Below are 26,742 nucleotides of genomic sequence, written 5' to 3'. Positions count from 1 at the left end.
AATTTAGGTAGCCAAGGCTATAAAAAACAATCTATCAATAAAAGTTAGTATTTACGTCTGTACTTTTTAAATGGCTGAGATGGTCCTATTTACTTAGGGCTCAACATCCTGATAACCTGTCTACTCACTGGCTTTAGCACCTTCTCGAAAACAATGGCATTTTGCAGAAGAGTGCCCGTAACCCCCAGAGCACGAAAGTGAGAGAAGGACACTCAAGAGTCTCTTCCATAACGGCTTGTGAAGAGAAAACAAACCCATACATTTATGTCCTATGTACAAACAAACTTCCCCACAGCTGGAGTAAACTGGCATCTGGCTGACCACGATGGACTCGCTCTCTGGTGCAAAACTCGGCTGTGCGGCTACTCGCCTGGTAAAACCCAGAAGCCTGGCATGGTCACACAGTGTCTGGGAACCACATTAGTTCCATTTCAGCAGTTTATTTCTCTGCCTCCTCACTAGTCACTACGTTTTTTAAGGCCTATATTCTTGAAATGAGTATAGTACGTAACTATTAACATGACTGCGAGTAATATTACAGCAGCAAGGGGAAAAAGAACTTTTATACTGCCTGCATGGCAAATTAAATTAACATTATGCAAGTTTAACTCTAGCTTTCATGAACACGGAGCTGTTTCACAGAAAAGGAACAAACAATATTTACTAGATTATTTGCTATCCATTGTTCAACTTCTGTATCTAGAGAAGAATTTATACAATGCTCTTTTTAAATTCAGTGATTTCCCTGAAATTGTTTCCTTTCAGTAGCAGTGAGATTTTTTTTAATTTTATTTTTTCTTATTTTCTCCAGCTTACTATTTTAACTTTCCACTACTGCAAAATATTTTTTATTGTCCTTGTAACACTTTTGGGGGATCATTATGTGATAATTATATCTTTTAGTCTTGTTGACTCACTTGCCATGAACATCCTGAGAACAGCTGATGGATTTTGCCACATCTGTTTCTTAATGTATTTCCCCTGTGATTTTTTGCTCACTGACAGAATAGATGCTGAGATGTTGCTCACCTTTGCTACTAATTCATGTCATAGCTACTAAGTTTGTCTAAAACACTTTGGTATGAAGAGAGTAGGCAAAGTCTATGCCTCTCTGTTACCGAAGTTTCCCTGTGAGGTCATGATTTGCTATCTTTACCAATCCCCAACATTCCATGAAAGATATGAAAATGGGAAAAAGCAAGCAATACGCAGACATTATACAGAAAAGCAGAAACTTACACCCAACTATCTTCGTCTCTGCATCAGAAAGAAAGAGGAGAGAATAAAGGGAAGGGAAAGGAAAGGGAGAGAAGCCAGGAGATTAAAGACAAGGAGAGAGAAAAAGAGAAAGAAACATCACTCACAAGTAGAAGATGAAGCATGCACTTTTCATCAGAGGATCAAAGTAAAAGACAGAATACTTATCAGCACATGGGGAAGGGAAGGGATGTCCTTTGGGGAACTGACAAACGCCATGCCTATGCAATAGATTTCTGATCAGCAAGTTCTGTACACAAATAAAGTTGCAATCCAAAAGGCAAGCAGCACATGCCTCACTGCTTTTATCTCTGGGGAAAGGTAAAATTGTCAGGGTCAGATGAACGGTCTTAAACCCAGGAGCAATTTAGAAAAGAAAAAACAAATCCACAAATGAACAAAATCCCACCAGACCTTTTCATGAGGCTGGTTCAACTGAATCCCTTCTGATTTGGACAGAAAAGATAAATAAAAGTCAGTATGACACCCTCTCAGATCACAATGCAGTAGGAAACAAAGAATATTTTATCTCTAGAAATTAAGACAGGCATGGTTCTTTTGTACGATATTAATCTTGCTCTGCATAACCATGCAAGATAGAAGCACATAAAGACCGGTTTCACTTTATTTCTTAATGACAATCGGCTACCACTTATGTTGCTCATTTCTGAATAAAGAAAAAAAGAGGGCTTGATAGAGAAACTAATGCTACAGAAAATGAAATGGGATAGGAAAACTGTGATAAGACACAATTACAGAATTTTAATGGTTAAGATGTGTGTACATGTGAAAGGATTTCCTATTAAAAAAGAAAATGAAAATGATAAAACCTATGACCAAGAAAATTCATTTGCTAGAGCAATTTACTTCTTAAAAGTTAGATTTCCTGGCTCAGCAGAATGATCACTGAATATATTAACAATACTAGGTGATGTAACCTTTATTAGTTTATTCATAAAAAACACTTTTAAATCATGCTGCCTTGAAAAATCTGCATCCACTTGCAAAATAAGAGTCATAAATTTCCTGTGCTCTCTTCTGAAAAGGAAACTGTCGTTAACGAGAAAGAAACAGTTTTGAAGCAAAACAGGGAAAAGGTAGTTTGACAAAGACAATTAAAGCAGCAGACATGGTTGAGAACTGCTAAGGTGCATGACAGGGTAGGGGTTTTGCTCAGTTGTTTTGTTTTGCTCACTCCCACAAAGTATTTTCTAACTTTATACAATACTAGTAAAGCTAAGAAAGAATGTTTGATTCTGGCTGTAACACCATAAGCACAAAGTAAATTGAGAGGCAGTCCCTGCTCGGGTAGCTTGGTTAATCCACCTGAAAGATAACTTCCTCTACCAAAATGTTCTGTCCTGGGCACTAGGTGAAATCAAATCCTAGTTTCATCTGCTGTTTTAAAAGCAAATAATGGGCAAATATCTGCTGCCATTTGAATAACGTCAAACATTTTGATTTCAAAAAAATTCTGATAATTAGAATGAACACTGCTCGCTCCATCAGTGAAGTTACATTGCATTTTAATCTCCTAATTTTTCCAATGATTTTATTATCCTGGAGAATACCCAGGATACTGAATTTTTGTTTAGAGTGTTATTCATGGCTATCTCTCTCTTCACATCTCATCTCTGCTCTGGCGATGTCCTAAGTTGTCATTACAGTCAAAGTCAATTCATACTTCCATGGCTGCCCTTCTTTTTTTACCTCGTGTTTAAAGACATTGACAAACTGCCTTTCTCCACAAATGTAAGCCTTTTGCTTTTTTTCTCCCAAATACAAATGCCTAAAGCTTTGCACCTAAACTCCATATAAACAGACTCCTTGGAGCACCCTTTGAATCGAGGAGATCTGGGTGTCCAGCACCTCTGCAGAGGCAGTAAGCATTTAACAGCACAACGATGGTTCTTTCACACAGTTGTTTGTATCAAATAGAATTTTGAGCAGATCTATACATATGAGCCCAATTCCAAAGAGACGATCATCTTAAAATCCTCAGTTTTCTCCAGCAAGAATTGTCGTTCTTGCAAACATGACACCAGCAAGCAACTGTGGTCTTTTGAAGAATATAATCTGAAAAACTGATGGGCTGAGCAGCGTCGGGAACGTCACAACGGTACCTGTACGCGAACCTTACAACAGGAGCACTGCAAACATACGCTGTGGAATCTGGTTTGAATTTACTTAAATGGCCAAGGTCTCTAGACTTGAGTATCACCAAGATGTAAACAATACACTTAGGATTTACACTGAGGTGGTATTTTTGCAATAGTTTTTAACTAGAGAGAGAAATACAGTTTGGAAATTCAGCTGAAATGAACAGAGAATTTTTTAAGCTTAGGGTAGAAGCACTTCTTGCTTGAAAACTGCTGACCTGCTTGGTTCAAGCCCTAGACAAAAGCACTGCCTAGAACAGCACAAGTACAGGGAAGACAGTCACTACGCCAGCTTGCAGAAGCACGCTAGCGCCTAGAAAACAAAAAAACAATTAAGGGGAACACTGAGGCCGTAAAGCTATTGCTTAAGCTTGCTAAAATTCAGTGGTCTGAAGCACCTGAGGGACAGTTCTATACATAGAAATGGAGGATAAAGCAATCCTTGCAGCAGAATCAATTCACGTATACAGGTATGTAAATGTTATTTTTGATGTTGACTTCTCCAGCTGCAATCTAGCTATTCAGGCTAATTGAGATCACAGCTACTCCAGCTGTGATCTCAATTGCAGCAGATCACTTTGCAGCAGCTGCATATCAACATGCAATATTTAATCATAGATCTACTTGATTGCTTTGGGTTAAGACTAGAACTGCTCTAAGGTCACTAAAACCTAGAATTTTTAATTGGCTTTACTACCCACATCCTCTGCTGCTCTATTACTGTTATTTTCAAGCTCAACAGTAAATAAAACACATACTGTTCTAAACTCTTCAACTTTATAGTTTCTAGAATTTCTTCCCACCTCCTCTCAACTTTTACTGTGCTTTCTGAAGAGCCTCCACAATGAGGCTATAACCACTTTCGATACTGATGTGTCAGTACAGTTTTTGAGTAACAAAATCTGATACTTTTCATAACATTTCCCACATCTGCAAAGTCATCCTTGGCCTTGGTTATAAGGCATAGCAATGAGGCAGTATTTCAAATGCTACACACATAATATAACTAGTGAGCCCATTTCTTTCTGTATTGTGAAAATCAGAACAGTATAAAGCCAGGTTTTAGATCTATTGATTACATGACTGGCTAGATTCCAGTTTCCTCCTTAAATGAAGTCTTGCCTACACCGGGGCTACCTCAATGTGTGGCAAAGCAAGAAGCACCTCACGCTGCTGCTCCAGAAGTAAGGAGCAAATGAAGTGCAGCAATGCTTCAGCCAAGACAGCTGCTGCACGAACTGGGTGCTCTGCAAGGCCAGCTGGAAAATCACTCTAGATTTGCAGCCTCATGTATATTCAAGCATTACAAGAGGATCACACCAACTCCAAAAATCAAGGTGGCAAAGTGGAATCTTTTTCCAGGCTTTGCATTACTCAAAAGAAGAGTGTTCATGCATTTTAAAAGAAACATCCCTATGCTTAACACACATGAGGGGTATCTAATAGGTGGGGGGAGTATCAAAGCAATCTTTCCAGGTCATCTTCTATACATGTGAATTTAACACCTTCTATTACTATAATGTTTGTCAATTAAAATGCCTCCCTGCACCTGGAATTGGCATTTACTGATAAATAAGGCAATTCTTCTACTATCGATCTTCCTTGTGTAAAGCACCCACTCCAGGGGCGCTTGTCTAGGAGAGTACGAGAAAAAAAAAAGACCAATATGTTAAGTTTAGAGCTGCTTACCTGGCATTATAACATCAGGAAAACCCAGCTTTCTGGTAACAGAAACACCTCTGTTAAAAATCATCGGGTTTTCCCTTCGAATCTGCTCCATGTCACCACGAAGAAGCTGAAGAGATATTATAAGTCCTGGAAAAAAACCCAAAGGTGTTAATTTTCTCAGACCTTAAGCATCAGATGTCTGTATATACAAGGCATGCAGGTAGAACAATGCTTTGCTCCACAGTTAATCTAATATAAATACATAAGTACAGAGTTCTTTTCCTCCTTGGAGTAATTTAAAACTGAAAAGGAAGAAACAAAACTGCTTTAAGGGATCAGTTAAGAGCACAGCATTCTATTATAATACAATTTTTTCAAATCAGAATACTTAATTCCACAGAGATGTCACAAGTTACAGTGAAGTAATTAGCATTATTTCTACTCTTGACATGTTACAACACACGTAAGCTATGTCTACCTGAACATCACACAATGCCACAGAACATCTCCAAACTGCCTTCAATTCTGCTTAATATCATAGTAAAAATAAGACTAATCTCAAAGCATATCTGTTTCACTTGTTTCTTTAATTACTTCATAGAGGGAGGTTGATTTTAATGAAATCCTCTTCAGTACCCCAGCATATTTCAAGAGTACCAGCTGGTCAGACTTCACCCACTAGGTCTTTCAATGTGACTTTTTAACTTATCACACACTACATCCCTAAAATGAGGATAACGTATTGGTAAAGTTAAAAAACCCAACCATTATAGCAGAAAATGCCAAGATTAAGCTCAACCATGCAAGCTTAGTTTCATCTGCTGAGCATACACTACCAGCTTCACCTATCAATGTCACTTACATTCACACAGTAATTTTCCACAATCTTTATCGTTCAATGGATGTTAGTTAGTCAATAACTCTTTCTATCCTTTCTGTCCACTCACTGGAACAACACATACAAACCCAAACACCGCCTTATATACATATTTTTGCGTGAGCCTTCTAAATTTTGCAGTTTCCTAAGCTCAATATATGGGCTTTGCAAACACCATTTAGTCACCATTTTGTTACACAAGTTACTAGGGGAATGAAACCAGTAATATCGTGTACCTCCCACCCACTCGCTGCTCCCTTCCCTTGACATAATTTTCAAGACTGCTGTTTGGCTTCAGCCGAATTTGGCAAATAAGCAGATGTCTAGGTAACATGAAGACCGTGTAAGTTTTCTGAATGCTGTAATTTGAGATGAAAAAAAAGAGCATAAAGCCTTAAAAGGAAGGAAAGGGAGGCCAACCAGCCAGCTGGACAATCAGCATGCATGCACTCCAAAGCTGTCAAAACAGGGACTTGCAACTGTCCAGCTAAACGGGCAGAAGAGCACTGCAGGGAAAACAGAGGCTTTATAGCCATGAAAAAAATTCAAACCCTTTGAATAGCACATGAGTAGACATGTGTGTGTGTGTGATACAGAAGGTTTAACAGAATACAAAAGATAAATTCATTCGGAATCAGTCTTGACTATTTCTGCCACTTACAGAGGAAGTTGTTGGGTTTGTATCTTCTTTTGCTTTTAAAAACAAACAAATGAAAATACATTCAAAAAATTTCAGCATAAAGGACCAAAGCAAATTTGGAAATTCAGACCTCTCCACACCCAATATCCCTCAGTACTTAACAAATAGCACCAGAACTAACTTATTATCTATAAAAATCAGCCACTAGAGGTAACAGAATATGTAATTTTCCAGCACAGTATCACAGATACTATTTATCTGATACCCTCCCACATATTTCATCCCTGTTGAGCTGCTTCTCTGCCCAAGAGGTTTTGTACATCTGCTCTCCAGGTCTCTTCCTACACAGCTCATCCTTCTAATTCTCCTTCAGTTGCTTGCAGCAGACCCGAAGGACTAATTTTACGCAAGACCTGGGAAGGTTGGGAGAGGAAGAACCAGAGAGCCTTCCTTCAGGGAATAATCACACTTGTGATTTGAGCATTTTCTCACTGTACGACCAGGTTCTGAGAGACTCAAACTGTATTACTTACACTTAAATCCTGCCAGTCTGCAACACCGCCCCTCCCACCAGGACAATACCTCTGCCGAGTCTCAACCTCCTATTCCAGAGATGCACTAGATCTTAATGAAATGTTTGAAATAATTATATCAAAAAGTCAAAGGCAAAAAGCTATCTAGTTTCCTTTCTTTCTGCTCTTCAAAAAACCTCATGCCTGAAAGAAAAAAAAACTTGGCAGGCACCTGCATTGGAAATAAATGCAAACAGCCTGAGTTTTCAAAGTTATAAGCAATTCAGGAAAATGTTTTAATGATCTTAACTGTAGCAGGAGGAACAGAAGGAAGGAGACCAGCTTTGCATATGCTAAAATTCCATTCCTGAAAACTGTTCTGTTTGCTTATTGTTGTGCTTAATGTCTACTGGTAATGAATGCAAAACTACCTGTAGCCAAGCAAAACTGCACCCTATTGGTTAGTTCATTTGGAATGGAATGATACTGATACTTCTGACTCGGTGAGCTACAGAAATCATTAAATGAGGTTAACAAGGTAGGATAAGATTCACTTTCCGTATTTATCTGTCACTAGCTAGGAAAATAAAAAAGGATTTGAAAAGGGGTAAAAACTCTGCCAAGATAGTTATTCTTAACTACGCAATTCAATGTTTAGTACTGAAACTATTACAGAGAGTCTTCCTGATAATTAATTTGCAGGTACAAACCACTGTTTATTTTCTGGACAGTCAGACAAACTTAACCTCTGGCTTTGTTTCTTTTGACAAGGATGCACGGTATCCTCAGAATAGCAAGCCTTAGATACGTGCTATACCTGGAATTTTCAAGGGATATAGGATGAAAAGGAAGACATTTTTACACAGGGCAATTCTGATGAACAAAATTTAAATTCTTCATTGCCTGTGCAACCAAATCTGGTCACAGTAACTTAAGCCAGTGTCACACACAGTTTTAAAGGAGTTCTGCCAATGCTGACGTGTATCCCCTCACAGGCGAGCACTTTTCACAAGCAGAGGAGATACACTCAGTAACTGCAACAGTCAGGAAATGCCGACTCGCAGAGTCAGCTCACACTACAGCAGACAGCCAGCTCTCTCCACTGCTGACCTCTCTTGAAATAAAGTAACATCACAGATTGAGTGACAAAGGAAATTTGGCACGCTGAATTAATTTACTGACAGCTGCAGCCAAGAAGGAAAGATACCGGGGGCATGTTTTTTGTTTTTTAAATTCCTGGTTAAATTGTCAGACACAATACAGATTTTCACCTGTAAAGAATTTTAGCTGAACTTTTAAATCTCAACAAGTAGAGAAACTCAGCTACACATCATCTCACATCTCACTGAATTTCTCTGCTATAAATAATTAGCAGTTTTCTAAAGGAAATATTCAGCTGCTCTTCTGACAAAAATGTATAAGTAAATATTTACCATAGTTTGAGCTGGGTGCTGTGTACTTGGTGCTGGACTTGCGAATAATGTTTTCATGGATCTGGCACCATTCATTTTCGTTGTTACATCTGAAATAAAAGAACACTCATTCAATTGAACCATCTTAGGAGAGTCAGCTTTGCTGTTCAGATAACATGAAAGGTTGTGGGGTTTTGATGACTGTGAGAAATCCCAGATAACTCCTGTTTTTAAAAGTGGAAGGAAACAGAACATTCTCTCATAGTTATCTCCTTTTCATGGACACTTTGGAGCCTGTGGTGACTTTTCTGTATCAAGACCATCGTTTCACTGTTCATACTGTGACAGAACAAAGAAAGCTCTGGATATCCTGTATGAATTCTGTGCATGTAGAAAATTAATTTTAAGCAGAAATTAACTTGCCATATATTACCTTTTTGTTTTCATTAAGAAGTTAAAATCAAGAAATAAAAAGTGAAATGTTAAAGTCTGAATTGTTTTAGTAACTCAGGCATTTACAACAAGAGCCATTTGCTTACCTACGTGTTTTACAGAATGCCTTGAAATGTGATGCAGTGCTCCCAGCTCCCAGACTATTTCTATCTATAGCTCTAGAGCTATTCTTATTACTCTGATGGCAAGATTCTGAGGCGAGAAATTAGGGGCACTGCAGCATTTGGAAATCGCATTGTGAGAGAGATGGCTGAGAGCACCAGAAGCAGATGTTTCGGTTTCCTTTCCAGTCACAGAGAAATACAGGCTCCTTTGAATCATAACCCACAAAAAAATCATCACGTGAGCAGAGAGTCAGCAAAGGAGGAAACACAACTGGATGCTTGTTTCTTTATGCATCTTGGGCACCTGAGTCAGAGGTGTCACACTTCTCTAGGATCCAAAGCCAAAAACGCAAAGATTGCAGGGCTGCTGAGAAACCAAGGAAACGGGCCCCGTGTTCTGAGCCCATAGGCTACTGTCCCACTGCATGAGAGACACGCTTCAGATAGGGGAGAGAAAGAATCCAAGTGTCCCTTTATTATGCTGTTACATGAAAGATGAGCCATATAATCTCTTACGAGCTGTGTTTTTAAGGAAGGTGACCACAGTCGTATGTTTAGCACTGGAGTCGGTGTCCCCAGCACCTTTAGAGCTCTCCTGGGTCTGCCTATACAATCAGACCCTCAGTAGATACAGGCAGATCTTCAGTTTCATTGTTTCCTTATTTCTAGACAATAATTAATATCTAAACCCTTTCAGAGTTTAGATATTAATCTACATATTCAAACACAAGAAACTTCAAGTATTAAAAGAATGGTAGGGACCAAAATGTAGGCATCATATAGGTATTGCAACCGGTTTTTTCTCATTTAACCATTTTGGAAAATAAAAAAATCCCTGTGCATACATAATACTACATTATTATATCATATTTCTTATGTACCTGTATATTCCAGGTATTTTTTCATCCTGCAACTTTTATTCAACCTAAAATCTTGCTCCCACAAAAAGTAAACCATGCTCTATGTTTAGCAAACTTCCCAAACCTTTTCACAAAGCCAAGACACAGTCTTTATCCTTTACAGAAAACTCTCCAGTGATAAGAGACACTCAGAACTGTATTTTGTAAATTACTGTTTACACAACACACCAATATGTAACTAGTATTTGTTCATACGTTTCTGCTGTCACTTTGGAAAAGACACTGCTTGGTGGCTGGGTGGCTGTGCCCAGCTTTGGGTTCTCCAAAACAAACCAGTCAATTAGGGAGAGCCCTGGGGATAGACAGGTGGCTGGAGCCCACACTGCAGGAGAAGAGAGCGCAGGGACCCGGGGTTTTTCAGCCTGGAGAAGACAAGGCAAGAGGGGAAATAGCAGCCCTCCAAAACCTACAAGCAGTTACTAAGACAAAAGAGCCAGCGAAGTTCTTCAGTGGTGCATTGCCAGAGGCATAAACACAAACAAGAAAGGTTCAGACTGGATATTAATCTTTTCCATGAGCAAAGTTGAAAGTGACTGCCACCGGTTGCCCTGTGAGGCTGTGCCATCTCCATCCCTGGAGATTATCAAGACACAACTGGACAAAGCCCTGAGCAGCCTGGACTGATCTCAGAGCTGGCCCTGGCCTGAGGAGAAGGAGCTTTGACTAGAGAGGTCCATTATCAACCTGAATTAGATCCTTATTTATCTTAATATCAAAGTTGTATGACTTTGCTTGCACTTGTGTGTGTAAAGCTGCATAATTAACCTGCTAAACTCACTAAGGTTGAGTAAAATCACAACAGGAAAAAACCACCATCAGTGCTTGTTACCACATAATGAAAGGACACACTAGAAATGTTATGAAGTACTTCACACTAGTGTAAGCAGAGCTGAAATGAAAATTTTACTACTGTGATAATCTGATTGAAAAACAAAAATGAAACCTTTATGACGTGCAGTGCTATTGGTTTAAAAAGAAAAAAAAAGTAAAAAAATATGTTGATCAAATCTAATTTCCTTTTGAATTCAACTGCTTTATTTAAATCACAACTCCAAAATTTAAAGATTCCCCATGAACTCAACAGTTTTTAATTGAGCGACAACACTGCATCTTATTTCTCTTGAAGTGCAATTGAATTAAACAATTAAACTTCTGTCCTATTGACTCTTGAAAGTAAAAAAAACCAACAGCAAACGACAAAAAAAACCCGAAGAAAAACTATAAGCATTCAGCTCCTACCAAGGCAGGAATCTTGAGAAATAAGTCACTTCAAAAACTTTCTTCCAAGCATATTAACATTTTTCCCCATCTTTGTTTCCCCCAAGAGTATATAATGTTGGTAAAAACAGGGTAAGATACAAACCAGCTACTGTGAAGACAGCAGGGTTTTTTGTCTGATGCCTTATGTAACTGAAGAATAGCATGGCAAAAGGAATTAAAGCTATCTAGAACAAGTAGTAGCTGGCAATTTTCTACAGCTTTAGTATTAAAAACTATATACTGCCAAGAATAATCAGATAACTCACAAAGCCTGTTACAGCACACTTACTGACACTCCCTGCAAATGCTGATTATTCTAAAAGCAAAAGGGACATGGACACTTGGAATTAATTAAACTCCAAGTACAGACAGTAAAAAAGAAAAACACGGGACAAATCCATTACAAATTACTTCCAGCATGCTATCCAAAATTATTCATTTAATTAAAGGCTGATCGGGCTGTATTCCTAGGTTACCTTGTGCAGTTAGATTGAGGTTAGAGAACCCCCAAAAAATCTTAGCTCCACCTATATCAACATTCCTCCCTACGCTGCAGTGGGTTTAGGTACCAGACATCTCAGCTGCTGGTTAAGAACATCTGAACACTAAGAAAAAAGCTTCCCAAGCTGGCCATCCTTGCACAAGGTACCCAGGGTACAGGCAGGTTCATGCACCCTGCCCTGAGGCTGTGGGACAGGGATGTTGGAGTGTACGTCGCTGTCTGTTCCCGTTCCTGTGTTTGTGGACCTATTGTTCATAAACTTTCTAATCCCCTTCGGATCTGCTCATACCACCTGTCTTCACAGCGTCCTGTGAAAGTACGATCCAGATGATCACCACCTGCTTTCTAAACAAGTACTTTCTTCCACCCTTTTTTATGTCATCTCCCAACAATTTTGTTGAGCATCCCTAATTCTTGTACTGCTGTATTCCATGAGCAACAGTTCACCCTCCACCATGATCCTGTAAATCTTGGCCATCCCTTCCCAGTACCATTTTTCTCCTCACATTCTCAATCTCTCCCACGGAGAAACAACTCTACGAGGTTAAACATTTTAGTTGCTCTACTCCAGACCTTCTGCAACTACTTCTTTGGGAGGAGAGATCAGATAGCCGCACAGTAACTCAAGACAGGTCAGCGTCAGTGACCTTCCAGAACTTTAAAGTATTGACTATATTTGCACTCTCTCAAAAAACCTCTCAAAACAAAACCACAACCAAACTAAGACATTAGTGGATGGTACAAAAGCCCTTCAATAATTGTGGTGTTCTGTGCTAACTCAGAACTTCAACCAATATTTGGCTTACTCATCAGGAAAAAGTGGTAACAATCTTCCCTTTGCCTAGACATTAAAAGTGATTTATCTGACTGCAAACAATATTCTCCTTAAAGTAGAGAGGTAACCTATAGGACAAATTCCATACCATCGTCCATGCTCACAGCTGAGACTGCAGAAAATTTCTAACCTCTGACAATTTTTTAGTTGCTCTACCAGCCTCTGGAGGGCAAGTTATAATAGATTTCAGCCTCCAATGACTTAAGCCCGCAAATTAACCTGGAACAAAGCTATCCCCAAACTGATGGACTGTAAAGATAGCTTAAAGCTAGTTTTGTACCAAGTACCCACGTAAGCTGCACTTTACATTTCCTGAACACAAAGAAGAAGAATATTCTCCCAAGTTTGAAAATGCCTGGCCTGAAAATACATGCTTGTAATGCATTTTATTGTGTTAACATTTCACTTGTCTAAATAACAAATACATTACAAAACATATTTCTCATTTAAATAAGAATTTTCTCCCGAGCCATCCATCACCTTTTCAGGTTGGCTGGTTCAACAGTAAATTTACCATGTGGAATGTTTGCCGTACTACATCAGACCCTGATGTCAGACAGATGGGGACAGAAATGCAATATATGTTCTCGTCCAGCTGGGCAAATAGCAACAACCGAGTATCAAAAGGGAAAGGCATTCAGGCAATACACCACATTAACAGAAAAGACTTTTAAGAGCTAGTGCTGGAGAAGGAGGAAAATAAAGTACTGAGAGAAAATCAGACCAAAAAAATGAAAGAGATAGGAAATATATGAGGTTTTTAAGTGAGTAGGAAGATCAAAACAGTCATGTTCAATGAGAAAAAAGCCCATTAAAGATAAAAATTAATATAAAAATATGAAATTAAGTTATCTCAGGGACAAAATGGACTGAGATTTTAGTTTCCATCTCTCTTTTTAAATATATTACATGTCTATTATTAAAAAGAATTATAAATCTTCATGCTTTTACATAATGAGCTTATAACTAGAGCTGTGGTACTATATCCCCTTAGTAAGATTATAACATGACTGTGGGATTAACAAACAGGAAAATCTGGATTCTGAGAAAGAAGTATTTTTCAGACATAAATCTTTAACAATAATAAAGCAAGCTGAAAAAGACTGGTGAACTAAATTGATTTTTTTTCCCCATAAGCATTCTCTCTTGTGGATCCAGCAAAAGTCTCTATTGAAACACAATGTATTTGTTTCAGCCTTTGTTAGGTTTTCAGTCCCTCAAATTTTTTCCAGCTTCTCCTCATGAAAAGGCTTTTTTGGCTGTATGCTGACTGCCTCATTTGAGGCAGCTGTAAGCTTTAGTCAGCGTACAAAAAGAATTATTTTTACTACTCCTTTAAAAATATAAATACACCTCTCTCCTTATTTCGTCTTTGTGATGTTTCTGTGTTGGCCTGAGGCATTTTAACAATAATCAAAATGAGAGCAGCAGGTAAGAAAATCAGTTCAGCATCATTTAAGCATTCATGTACAATTTTAAACTTAGAAAAAGGACAAAACCGTGCCATTTCAGTTTTAGTCTAAAAAGTAAGAAAAGACAGGTTAGCTCAAAAAGCATGCAAAGAGAAGATGCAAACAGCTAAACCTGTGAAAACGTTCTGTCATGGAAGACCGACAGCTACTAAAGCTGCAAAAGGGATAAGCTGGTGCCCTTTAGAGATATCCGTCTTCCCTTCTGAAGATTTTTGTTGGAGCGTTACAGAGAACATGCCAAAGAGGAGTAACATAAAAAGAATTGTGTTATAAGACTTAAAACAACTCATGTGAATGATAATAGTGATAAAAATATCACAAGCACCTGACTACAGAGCTCAGTTCTGTGATGGGCTCTACTTGCTCTCAGGGAAGGCAGTAATGGGTGTGCGTGAACATTGAAATCGAAGGGTGCGGGGAAGCAGAGGTGCAGAACCAGAGCTGGTATAAACCCACTTAAACATAGAGGCAGACACGGCTGGTACACTGGGCGGTGTGAAGGCAATCCATATTAACAAATCACTTTGGATTAAGAGGAAGACAAGGGAAGCTCTCTATCCTGTGTGGTTTTTGAATCACAGTACTAAGAATTTGGATTGCCCTAACTGGCTGCATGACTTTATTGGTCATTGACAAATGGGTTAAGTCCAGTATTTTACAAATTTCTTCTATTTTTCAGTGAAAAAGAAGCTGAAGATGCAGTAAAAGAGGATCAAACACAAATTTGATAATCAATGTTCCACTACTGCAAACATCTGAAATGTTGTAGTTGCAATATATTAACACCATATCTACAAGACCAATATTTACATGAGCTATATAACCAAAAACCAGTGGTTAGAGATAAGTTGAAATGAACGGTGGCACAATGCCAAGATTATCCAGATTCCATTGACAAAGAGATGAAAGAAGGCCATTTTCTTCCCTATAACTTGACATTTTTGCTACAGTTTCCATAACCGTTGGTAAAAGAAGAATGGAAGAGCTGACTCTGATAGACTTTTCTTTGGATGAGATTTCTAATGTAAGAAGAGATATCCAAGAATCTTTCAGTGAATAGTGAAAGCCAGTTTTTCATTTATAGTTTCCTTTGAATGTCACATTTTCTGCTGCTGAATGCACTTCTCAAAGAATAACAAAGTTCTATAACCCCCCAAATTATCTTATTATTCAGAATAGCGGCCATAGACCGCAAAGCAATGTCAGTAGTATCTCAGCCCATCTGCAGAGCACATCTTGCCAGTATTTATCCCCACTGACAAGAGATTTAAGTATTCCCTGCAGTCTCCAGACAGTTTGTCTGTGGCCTCTTTACTATGATGGTGAGACTATATTTCATAATAAGAATTTGTTAGTTCAAAGTTCAAAACCACAAATAACTGAAGACAGATTCTTGCTCAAACAACGTTGATCTGTTTTGAGGTTTTTGGTCACACAGTGTGGACTTCAGTTGTTTTCTACTTTTGTTGGTGACCATGACTGGTAAGAAATAGCAGATGGGACATGAGCAACTACTCGCTTCATCAGGTAAAAAATACACCACGTTATTTCTTTGGTTTTGAGCTTAGCAGATTTCAGATAAATCACATTAACGAAAGCGCAGCTTTGCATGTCACAGATTTGGGCAACATTCAATAATTTCTGAAGCATTTCAAACACCTGAAACATCTGTGGTAATATTCGTTTGTTTCTATGAGCCTCTGGAATAATAAAAGAGCAAAAACCATTGCCAACACCACCAGTTTACCTTGTGAGGAAGATAGAGCAGCAAATGCACTTATGGCACTTTAGTATCTAATATCTCTTTAGTTTCTCAACACATACAAAGTCTTTCTCCCAACTCTTTTCTTTCGAGGAGTTACTCACGTGTAAACTTTGAGAACAAAATCCTTCTCTTCTTTTATTTCAGAGATTGACTGAAGTACATCCATGATGCTCAGTACTGCACAGCCATAGGGGCGGCGATAGTGTAAATGAGGGGGCCCTTTTTTTGAATCATTTAGCAACATGCGACCTAAAATGAACAGAAATTTAAAACATTAGATTCACATGCAGCCAGTTTTCTATTCGGTTATCCCTCTGATTACGCGCACCTATGACAAGGTTCAACTACAGCTTGCAGTCTTTCCTCTACTTCTGTCTGAGATGGCGATAATTTTCCCCACAGCAGCCCTCACAGTGCTGTGCTTTGTATTGGTAGCCAGAAAAGGTGTTGATAGCACACTGAGGTGCTGAGTAGTGCTCGCACAGTGCCAAGGCTGTCTCTCCAACAGGCATGGAATCACAGAATGTTTGAGGTTGGAAGGGACCTCTGGAAATCATCTAGTCCAACCCACCTACTAGAGCAGGATTCCCTGGGGCAGCCACACAGGAATGTGGCCAGGTGGGTTTTGAAAGTCTCCAGAGAAGGAGACTCCACACCCTCTCTGGGCAGCCTGTGCCAGGGCTCTGTCACTCTCACAGTAAAGAAGTTTCTCCTCATGCTGAGGTGAAACTTCCTATGTTCTAGCTTATACCTGTTATTCCTTGTCCTATTACTGAGGACCACCAAAAAGAGATTGGCCCCTTCCTCTTGACACTCACTCCTCAGATATTTATACACATTAATAAGATTCCCTCTCAGCCTTCTCTTTTCAAGGCTAAACAGCCCCCGGTCGCTCAGTCTGTCTTCACAGGAGAGGTGTTCAAGTCCCTCAATCATCCTCGTAGCTTGAATTCCCCCCACCTCTCCCAGTAGGCTGGAGGTGGGCATGATCTTGGGAGGGGACATAACCAGGACAGCTGACCCAAACTGACCAGAGGGATATTTCAGACCATATGGGGTGTGCTCAGCAAAAAAGCTAAGAGAAAGGAAGAGGGAGGCACGTTTTTCTGTCAGAGCAACACCAACGTGTACTGAAGCTCTGCTTCCCAGGAAGTGGCTGCTTATCGCCTGCTGATGGGTAGTAGAGAATAAATCTTTTGTTTTCCTTTGCTTACACACATGGCCTTTGCTTTTCCTTTATTAAACTAACTCTGTCTTAACTCCTGAGGTTTCTTCCTTACCCTGTCCTGCTGAGGAGGGGAGGGTAGAGTGGCTTGGTGGGCACCTGGAATCTAGTCAAAGTCAAACCACCACAATTTCTCCCTTTTTTTTAATTCTACCGTTTCAAATCCAGAGGTCCATTTGAACCCACTGGGCTACTGTGATTAAGGCACGTCACCTCATTTAGCTAACAGAACATTCAAGGGCAAAGAGAACAGCATCATGTCTGGCCATCTTTGATTGGCAGCTCCATGACACACATTTGCATCCAGCCAGGCTGACTGCAAATCATTGGCTGAATGAGCCAAGAATGCAGCTTGTACACACCCCTCTGCATCCACACCATGACACACTATAGTCCTTTCAGTATAGTCCAGTATTTACCGAAATTTTCACTTTATACAAGTGCTTTAAGCGTATATATTATAACTGTGTCATTTATCATTTTTATCTTGGACTGAGGTGTGAAGCTGCTTCTTATTGTTAAAGACCAGAAAAATCACTGATAATTTTTAAATTGCACATAATATTTCCTGCAGCACTTTTTGCATCAAGATTAAAAATGTGAGCTTGAACTATGTTGTATCTTTCTACAACCTTCATTTATCATCTAAACTGATACAGAGTAATGTTAACTTTTACACAATTAATGACACAGTAAAGTCAGATAATGAAAAAGCCATCTTTCTAGTACATGTGTGCCTTCGAAGGCATACTGTCATTCACAGGACCACACAACAAAGCAGTGGCTTCAGAACTTCCACACTTGAGAAAAGTTCTTTGTGGCTGGTAATGGATACCAGTAGTGAATGGGCTGGAAAAAGGGATAAATACCCTTTTGTTGCAAACACTACCTAGCCATGTTTCAGTTAACTGGAAACCTGAAAACCAGGAGATAGCACTACTCAGTTGTTTAGCATAATACAACTGAAGAGACGGTCTGCTATTCCAGCTATATGTTGTTAACATCTGAGGTGTAAATATTTTAAACGAGTTGTACTTAACAGAGGTAAAAATATCTACTCGGTAATTTCTTAATGAAAGTATGTACATACATTCATAACTTAGAATCATTTAATTCCATGTTACTAACTAATTCTTTTTTACCTAGAGCTTTTTCTATCCAACATCTTCCATCTAAAACTGATTTTAGCAACTTAATTCACATACCAGAAGCCACACAATCACTTCACTGCAACACATTGCTGGACTAAAAAAATTCATCTAGCCATGTGTGAGCTACTTTGAGCACTGCACTATACCGTGTAAGACACATTCTAAATTCAGCTTCAATCATAAACACTTTCCCTTCTCGCTACTGCAAATTTCAAAAAAGAATTAACGAAGCCCAGCCTGGCCTACGTATTGTCAGAGAAACTCACTCTTACAAAGGGTGACTAGTCAAGTGAATTAGCAAGGAAGGGCTTTTCTCCTTGGGCAGGGTCAGGTCTAGGCACGACACGTTCAGATCCACATTCCCATAGCCACAGGCAAGCAGTCAAAAGAACCTGGGAGCAGCAAGGGCATGCTGCTAAATGCTGGGCTGCAAGCCTGACGGGCTTCCAGCAGGCAGGTATTGCTACTAATGGTCCTTTTTGGGTGTCAGCAGGTAGAAAGAACATCTGACAGGCGTGACAGCTTCCCTGCTCTTTCACAGGCATCTCTCTAAACTCAAATGTGGGTTCTTGGAAGAACCACAGACTCCTACGACAGAAAACAGATCTTTATATATATTTGTCTCATAGCCTCTGCACTCAACGTGCATCGCCAGGTATACTGATGTCCTGCCCTGTAAACAAGCTATATATCATCAGTAGAAAGAGCTCATTGGAAACTTTGGAATATTAAACAAAAGCGTTTTTAGTTCCTCCCTCCTCCCCCAAATGTGGTATTTAATGAAGTAAAAAAAAAAAATTATCACTGTTAAATAACCATCAGTAGCTCTCTAACACATAGGGTCTGAATATTAAGCTTAGCAGATAAGCACAGTCTTTGACTGAACTTTCTAACTGGTTAAATCAGTATGTCAGTTAATTAAAACATGTATTTAAAAATACTGTTAAAACCTTATTAATTATATACATTTCAAGCAATACATCTCAAGTAAATCATACTGTACCTATTCGAATTACATGGGCAACTATGTACAAATCTCTCTTCATGTCCTTGCTGCTGAGATCCTAAAAGAACGGAAAAAATATAGACATTAATAAAAGAACACATTTCACTTCCAAAATAAACGTCCTTGAACAGTACAGATACTACACAGTATCACTCTCCATTCATTTAGCTCCTCCATCTTTAAATAAGAGAAAGTATTATCATTTCTGATCTACAGATAAGAAAAATAAAGTTTAGAATGATTATTAGGGGGCCAGTTAGCTCAGTCAGTTGAGTGTGGCACTAACAACATCAAGGTCGTGGGTTTGATTCCCGTTTGGTTCCCATGTTCCCTGATCTAGTCGAGAGGTGGCGTCCCTGGCAACAGGGAGGCTGGATTAAATGATCTCTAAGGTCCTTTCCAGCCTAGGCCATTCTGTGATTCTATATTTGGTTGGACTGTTCTTCAAAAGGAAAAGAAATTAAAGATTCTGACTCAACTGACTACTGATGCTGTATCAGGATTCTGGCAAATATTTAAAATGTTCATTTAATCCTTAATTCAAACATATTGCTAGATTGTATTATACGTACCTAGGAAAATTAAACCCACGTTACCTCAGCTGCAACCCATTCTGGCTTTCTTCACCCCACCCTTGATTGCTGGCCCCAGACCTGTTCCTAATCCTGTTTCTTCACTTCTGCTTTCCTTTTTTGGCTTTTGACTTCTCATCATGTAGTCTTAGTCTCACATGAACCCTCTATAAAAAATTTGCATCATGACTGTGAGAACTGAGATAAGACTCGCATTTGAACTAATCTCCATTTTATGAGTGGATAGGTGCAATTTCTCAGAATAAGCAGAAGTCTGAAGAGGAAAAAGGCAGAAGACTCAGAGAGTTAAAAGGCCCATTTTAGCCAAATGCTTCTTGGTTTTAAGCCACACAGCAAATTTCTTTCCTATATAACTTGAAAAACCAAATCGCAACAACTGAGATTATGAAGGTGATGCACATGAACACTGAGCTTCAGATTATAGTGATGTACAGCACAGTAAAATCTGGGCACAGTGACTGAGAACTAGGCATAATGCGAATTTATTCTAAGGAGAAGTTTCAGCCCCTTTCAAATAGCGTTATATTGCTAAATTGCAGCAGGCAAGGAATACGTTCACGGCTGTATCTTCCTACCCCGTTTAAAAGGAACACCGTATTTCCCTGGGCAGCATATGCAAAGAGTTGCAAATACGCTGTTTGGTATGCTTACCAGCTAGCAGATCATGGCTCTCTGAAGCCGAAGAATTAAGCTATATAAATCTTCCTTAGCATTTTCTCTTCAAGTCTTATTCTGTGGCTGCATGAATAAGGGAACATACTTTCTAGGCTTCCTTCATCACCCAACATAGCAGTGTAGCATATGGTAGGCTTTAACTTGCATGTCTTGGAGAAATTGAAGTTCCACAATAAGAAGGGATTTGACACAGTTTTAATCTCAGTAGTGCCTGACAATACGTTTCAAAAAGTAAAAAATCTTGGAGGTAATACTTGATACTCTAGGGAGTAATAGATTTTATTAAATATCTATGATTCAACAGGGTCAATTTTACTATAGTATCAGATTACCAGTTCTAACTAACAGCAATTTAGAGAACTACTTTTTCAAAGGGCAGCTGTCAAAATATCAGAAAATGGTAGGGCATGCACATATTGATGGGTTCACACTTCACTTGCTTTTCAATTTCACAAAAAAATATACTGTGTCACAGTCAAAAGACAAAAAATGTGGGCCCAGATGGCCTTGTACTTCCTTTTGTAGGGCAGAGGCTTTTTACAAGGCAAAATATCCTTACTACGACTTGGACTAAACAATCAAAAAACTCCAACTCTTGTGAGGAAGTCTTCAGGTAACGTCCTTGCAGGGAATCCAGGCACACGACATAAGATCCAGAGGAGGACAACCTACACTTATTATTTGTTTGTGAGTAATATAAATAAATCAATTTCCCAAAAGGTGTGCTAAACACCGCATCTGCAGCAGGTTAATTTCCCACATATTTCTGAGCTTAATGAATGATACTGGTTGATAAACAATTAATTTCATAATAATTCCAATTACATGGCTTTCTGGAAGATCACCCCTCATGTTTTTCTTCCATAACCAGTATGGGGAAAAGAGTTACTCTATAGTAATTACTATTTCTTTACGATGCCAGTTTCTATAAAGGTCTACTTACACATAAAAAAACTCTCAAACATCAACACACCCACAACAGTGGAATCAGGAATACCTGACTACTGCTAAGTAGTTATTTGAACACTTTACCATATCCAGTTGCCAACCTCAAGGGCCACTATGGTATTTAACACAAATAACACTTAAAACATTTTAATTCAGACACAGAAATGTTTCTAAAATGTGCATAGGTTGAGGTTTGCTTGAGTGAGCTTTAATCTTCAGAGGAAGCATTTTCTCACCTTTGATACGATATGACAGCAGATCTAAACCCAAAACCCAAGTAATTTTGATTTCTTACACAAGGAGACAGCTGAAGCTCTAGAAGCAATAGAGCTAGCAGGAAAAGACAGGAATACCTTGAATTATCTAAGATATGGGCCTCTGTGCCTCTGGGAAAGATTAGAATTTTAGAAAGATACTGTGGAGTAATGGGGGAGGGCACGATTTAAAGTCAAGACTACCACAAGCTTGGAAGCAAACCTGAAAATCATAGAACTGTCTTACTTTGGAATAATTTCATAATTAAGAAATTATGATAAGGTAGAACCATTGCAGATAAAATGGTTATTCAAAAAGCTATTATTTGTTGCTCCTTTGTGACATACTTTGGAAAGTTCTTAGAATACACTGATGAAAAATATTCTATCAGAATGCGCATTGTTTTCCAGATGATTTTTCCAATTGTCATAATTCCTATTATATAGCACAGACATTTTACCACAAAGAGTGGCAGACAACAAATCTAAGCACCTCAGAGAGCTGACTCTGTGGCAGCTTTGGTGGTTTTGCATAGCTAAATAGAAAAGGAGCTTGGGAGTGATCTCTGGTCAGAAGTACAGGTGCTAGGGAGTGGCACATGTCTGCAAAACTTGGGGCTGGCCTCTTCTAGACTAGGCTGGCCCCCTTCCTCGTATGCAGAAGGCACCTGCTGCAGCTATGGTAGGCATGCCCCTGGCTGTAACACATGATTGTTCTTTCTGCATTTCTGAAAGCATGTAAAGGCTGGTTTGCTGGTCACCAGAACAAGACAGGGTGAAACACGACAGTTGTTACGTGACCCGAAGTAGCGTGGCATCAGTATAGATGGAGAGGTTTGATGGAGAAAATCTTTTAAGAAGATGCCAGAGAGCACCTAACTTGATACAAACCAGTCTGTGCTGTCTGTTGGGAATAATCCTTAAAACAATTCTTAACCTTGCACTCAACTTTTCTGCACCATCCACACAGCAGTGCTGAAGCTCGCTCCCTGGCCATCTCTTTCTTAGAAGAGAAAGATAACTTCGTTTTGAGTTACCAACAGTGGAACCATCAGTGTCAATGGCAATATTAAGACATTGTCACCTCTGCTGATATTTCATCAGCTGGTAACACTTCACTAATGATACCAAAACCAGAACTGCCACTGATGGCAGCATCAATGACAGTGCCTTTTTTGGACTGATCTGCGTCTCTTACACCCAGATGGAGGTAGAGCTGAGTATCCCTACATCTGGCTGGACATACTCTGTTCCTTAAGAGGAGGAATTCAGCCATCTTCTTAAAGGAGAGAAGGGAACCGTGCTGGGAACCACATCCATTTCGGCATCCAGCCCTGCTTGACCTTACAAGGGTGTCACTGCCAGAACTAAAGCTTATATCAAAGCTGCGTGCCATCTTTTTTCTTCACTGAAGGTAAAAATACTTTTGTCAGAGCTTCTAGCGTGTGCACTAGCTAAAGGTGAGTCACGACGGAAGGTGTTTATCACACTTGGGATCTGAAATTTCCCACAGTTCTTCTGCGATGAGCTGTTAACTTCCAGTGTCTCTCGATTTCCATACTCCTTCTGAGAAGTGACAGATAAAATCATGGTCTAACACACGATGCTGAGGCAATTTTTAACAGAACTTAAGACCAGTGCAGAAAAGATATTAAAGCCTGAGTGTTTTGAAACTGCTCTTTTGGCATAACCAAAACCCTGAAAGAATGCAGTTAGGTGAGAGGTGAGTGTGAAGAATTAAAAGGAAGTAAATCTTAGCTGGCTATTTCACTCTCAACTGAGGTATCATCTGGGAGGAGCCACAGATGGACAGTACTTATCCTGTCTTTCTGGCACAGATGGTTAAAGACTGCTGGTACAGTTGGTCGTATCTGCTTTGTGTCAGGACACAGACCTGCCACAGAAACTTAGGAAGTCACAGTGCTTCCTTGATTACAATCAAGATTCAACCTGGCTGCTGCTTCTGCAGCACATCCCAGTCTTTCTGTTCCATCACACACACTTTGCTGCTGATCTGGGAGCCTACTGCTGTATCATCCACCTGGGGCTACTGCAGGGTCTCTTGAACAGGTCATAAAAATCTCTCTGGAGAACTTTCTGTTTTCTGCACGCACATGTGTGTTGCTGTAGTTGTTTTTTCTAACTTAGATTCTGACAAAGAAGTGCCTTGCTTTAGGTGGTTCAGGTCAATGCGGCTTTTTCCTATGCCCAGTTATCAAAAAGCACAGTGCATGCAATGAAAATATTCCAAATTTCAAACTATAAGCAAGAACGAATGCACTGAAAAGGAAGTACTTCAGAATATTCACTTAGCCATAAATAGAATTTAAAAGCACGTCCATTTTCTTATGTTAACATTTAGTTATAACCATATCAAAACTTAGAAAGCACTTCCATTCTACATAATATACTGGAAAGGATGAACTGGTTTATTTTCCCCTTGGGGTGACTACATCTACAAACACACTACTGTAAGGGAAGAAGAAAGGGAATAGACACGTACTGTGAAAAGTGCGCACATTCGATCTATCTTCTCCGGATTCCTCGGACCTCCGTTCTTGTTTAACCTCACCATAAACCTCTCACTAAAAAGCAAACAATATTAAATAAAATAAACAAGAGTTTCATGTACACACTTCAATAAAAAATACAGGAAGTTTTTTTAAACATGCGCTATTGTTTTAATTCCCAAAGCATATGAAATACTACTCATTGATCTGGATAAAATTACACGGAATAGCACAGAAGACTTTCAATAGCAAGTACTCTGCGTGTGAAAACATCATGTTGATGCATGTTCATGATGCAACAACACTAAAATAATGTGTATATATGAAACACAGGATCTGAACACATCACAGCTACTTAAGGCAAAGGCACACTTGCTGAGGCATACACTGCCTTTGGTAAAACTGAGTTCATTAAAATCCATTTAAAGCTAAAAGTAACAAGAACATCAATTAAGTAATCTCCTTCAGCCTACACTATTTACAGAACCAATACACCAATTCAAACCCACTAAGATTCAATTGACAGAACTTCTTATCAATCAAATTAAACAGTCCTTTTACCAGCAAAACTAACATGTATAACCAGACTGCAAAATAAATAATCCTTACTATGGACAGTAAGCCATGGACATGGACATTATTTCTCAAAATCAACAGAGAATTTATGTATACAAATTCATTAGATGAGTAAGAGAAATTTATTTGTTAGATGTGCAACGACACACTAAGTACTGACCAGAATTTTCTTCCTACAGATTCACAGAAATAAAGCAAGAGCACTTCATTAAATCTCCTAGTCACATTTCCATTATAGCACAAATCCTTTCAGTTTTATCCAGTATGATTGTATGAACTCCAGTAACCTGTGACTAAAATATGTTTTTCAGTCCTGGTCTAGAAGACTTGAAGATGTAGAGCACACAACTACTGGTAGCTTGCTCCAAAAGGCTATTCATCCCTACAGTTAAACCACGTAGTTTAACAAAAGCTTGGAAATGTCTGGTTTCAGTGCATAGCTGTTGCTATTTGTTACACTTTCTTCTGTATGTTAAAGAGCCCTTTAGAAAAGCTAACTGCATAAAGGGTAGTGATATCAGTCATCAAACATCTTGCCCAATAAGTAAGCTATTTAACACCGTTAAGAAATTCAAGAAAAAGTGCTGGAATCGTTTTAGAGAACTTACCCACAGTGCAACTTTTCAACACCATTTCACAAAGAGTTCTAAAAATATAAGTTCGTAACAGTCCAGTACTGGTACCACCTACACCACAAATACAAACACACACATATGCGTATTTCCCACATGCAAAATCAAGACCTTAATAATCCTGATTGTAATGTACGACTCGAGCAGTCATGCAGCAGAACTCCAGGTATTAGCGTGAACCAAAAGAGGTGCTGGTTAGCAGCAGTTACAGCTGCTGGCATTCAGCTCCTCCCTACTCAATTTCAGAAGAGGAGCAGGCAGAACAGTCTCAATGATGTCCACAGGTAAACTAGTTAATACAGGGAATAAATGAGACAACAACTAATTTTTCTACTATCCATTCCCAAATAGGAATCATGCTTTGTATCATTAAAAATATGTCATAATTTAAGGAAAAATCAACTCTTTCCAAGTCGCAGCAATAAACAATAATGTTATGTATTATATTTTAAATCTCTATTAAGTTCAATATTTTTTATTTAAGCACTAATGAGCATTTCATTTTCATAACCGAAGTTGAATACAATACTGTAAGCCACAGAATCCTGTGCAGGCTGTCCCTCTTACAATGGTAGAGAAGAGACTGCCAAATCTTCGAGCTGAGATAGTCTATTTATACTTTGATTCATTACTAGAAGTTGTATTGCCTAGTCTGCTTTCAAAACATTCAAAGAGATACTCCGGAGACTTGTCTGATAGCTTCTTGCAATGTTTTACTCCATTATCAAACGGAAATCTTTTAGAATTTGCAATTCACCCTTTTTTCTTGTTGCAGCCACAGAGAAAATCCGGTTCCTGTCCTCATATTCCAATGCTTTTCAAGAAATGAAGCAGACCAGCATCTTTTTCACCCATCTAGTCATCAATTGTTCCCTTATTCCATCACTAACTCAGAAACAACCTTTATATTCCTTTCTTTAATTTCCCGTGCTCTCTTGAGTTCTCTTGAGCTTGTGTCGCTAAATATTTAAGAGGACCTTTGAGGCACCCGCAGCATTTGAGGGCTGGGAAACATGAAGAGGCATTCTGTCAGAGGAGAGATCCACCAAGAGGACGAGGACAACGAGAAGACAGCAGTGCTAATAGGAAATCTTAAAAGACTAAGCTACCTCAAGTTCTTCCACCTTTCCTTATAGTCACTGCTCCTAAACTTACAGTTTTGTTTCTCATCTCCAGAATTTCTCTAATCTTCAGTATTACTATTCGAGATCCAACAATTTACAGAAACTAGTTTAAACATTCCACCAAGAACTCATTAACGTTGATAACGTTAGTATATCCTGGAATGCAACTTGAATCTTTTTACACTGTTGATCCATATTATGAACCACAGTCA

The 26,742-nt window shown here is 39.0% G+C and overlaps 1 protein-coding gene across 1 annotated transcript in view; it reads right to left on the bottom strand.

Moving 5' to 3' along the window:
* The window catches only part of DOCK3 (dedicator of cytokinesis 3), a gene marked incomplete at its 5' end in the record, with an annotated part of 160,559 nt that overhangs the window by 74,096 nt on the left and 59,721 nt on the right, over positions 1-26,742 (bottom strand). Inside the window, 5 exon segments of the mRNA XM_009870815.1 lie at positions 5,106-5,231; positions 8,547-8,635; positions 15,938-16,085; positions 19,216-19,276; positions 24,192-24,273. Coding sequence (XP_009869117.1) covers positions 5,106-5,231; positions 8,547-8,635; positions 15,938-16,085; positions 19,216-19,276; positions 24,192-24,273 — 506 coding nt within the window.

This window comes from Apaloderma vittatum, unplaced genomic scaffold (assembly GCF_000703405.1).
Source record: "Apaloderma vittatum isolate BGI_N311 unplaced genomic scaffold, ASM70340v1 scaffold5356, whole genome shotgun sequence".
In the NCBI taxonomy this organism is placed as follows: Eukaryota; Metazoa; Chordata; class Aves; order Trogoniformes; family Trogonidae; genus Apaloderma; species Apaloderma vittatum.
Note: the sequence above shows the minus strand (reverse complement) of the source record. Positions and strands in the feature narration are given on the sequence as shown.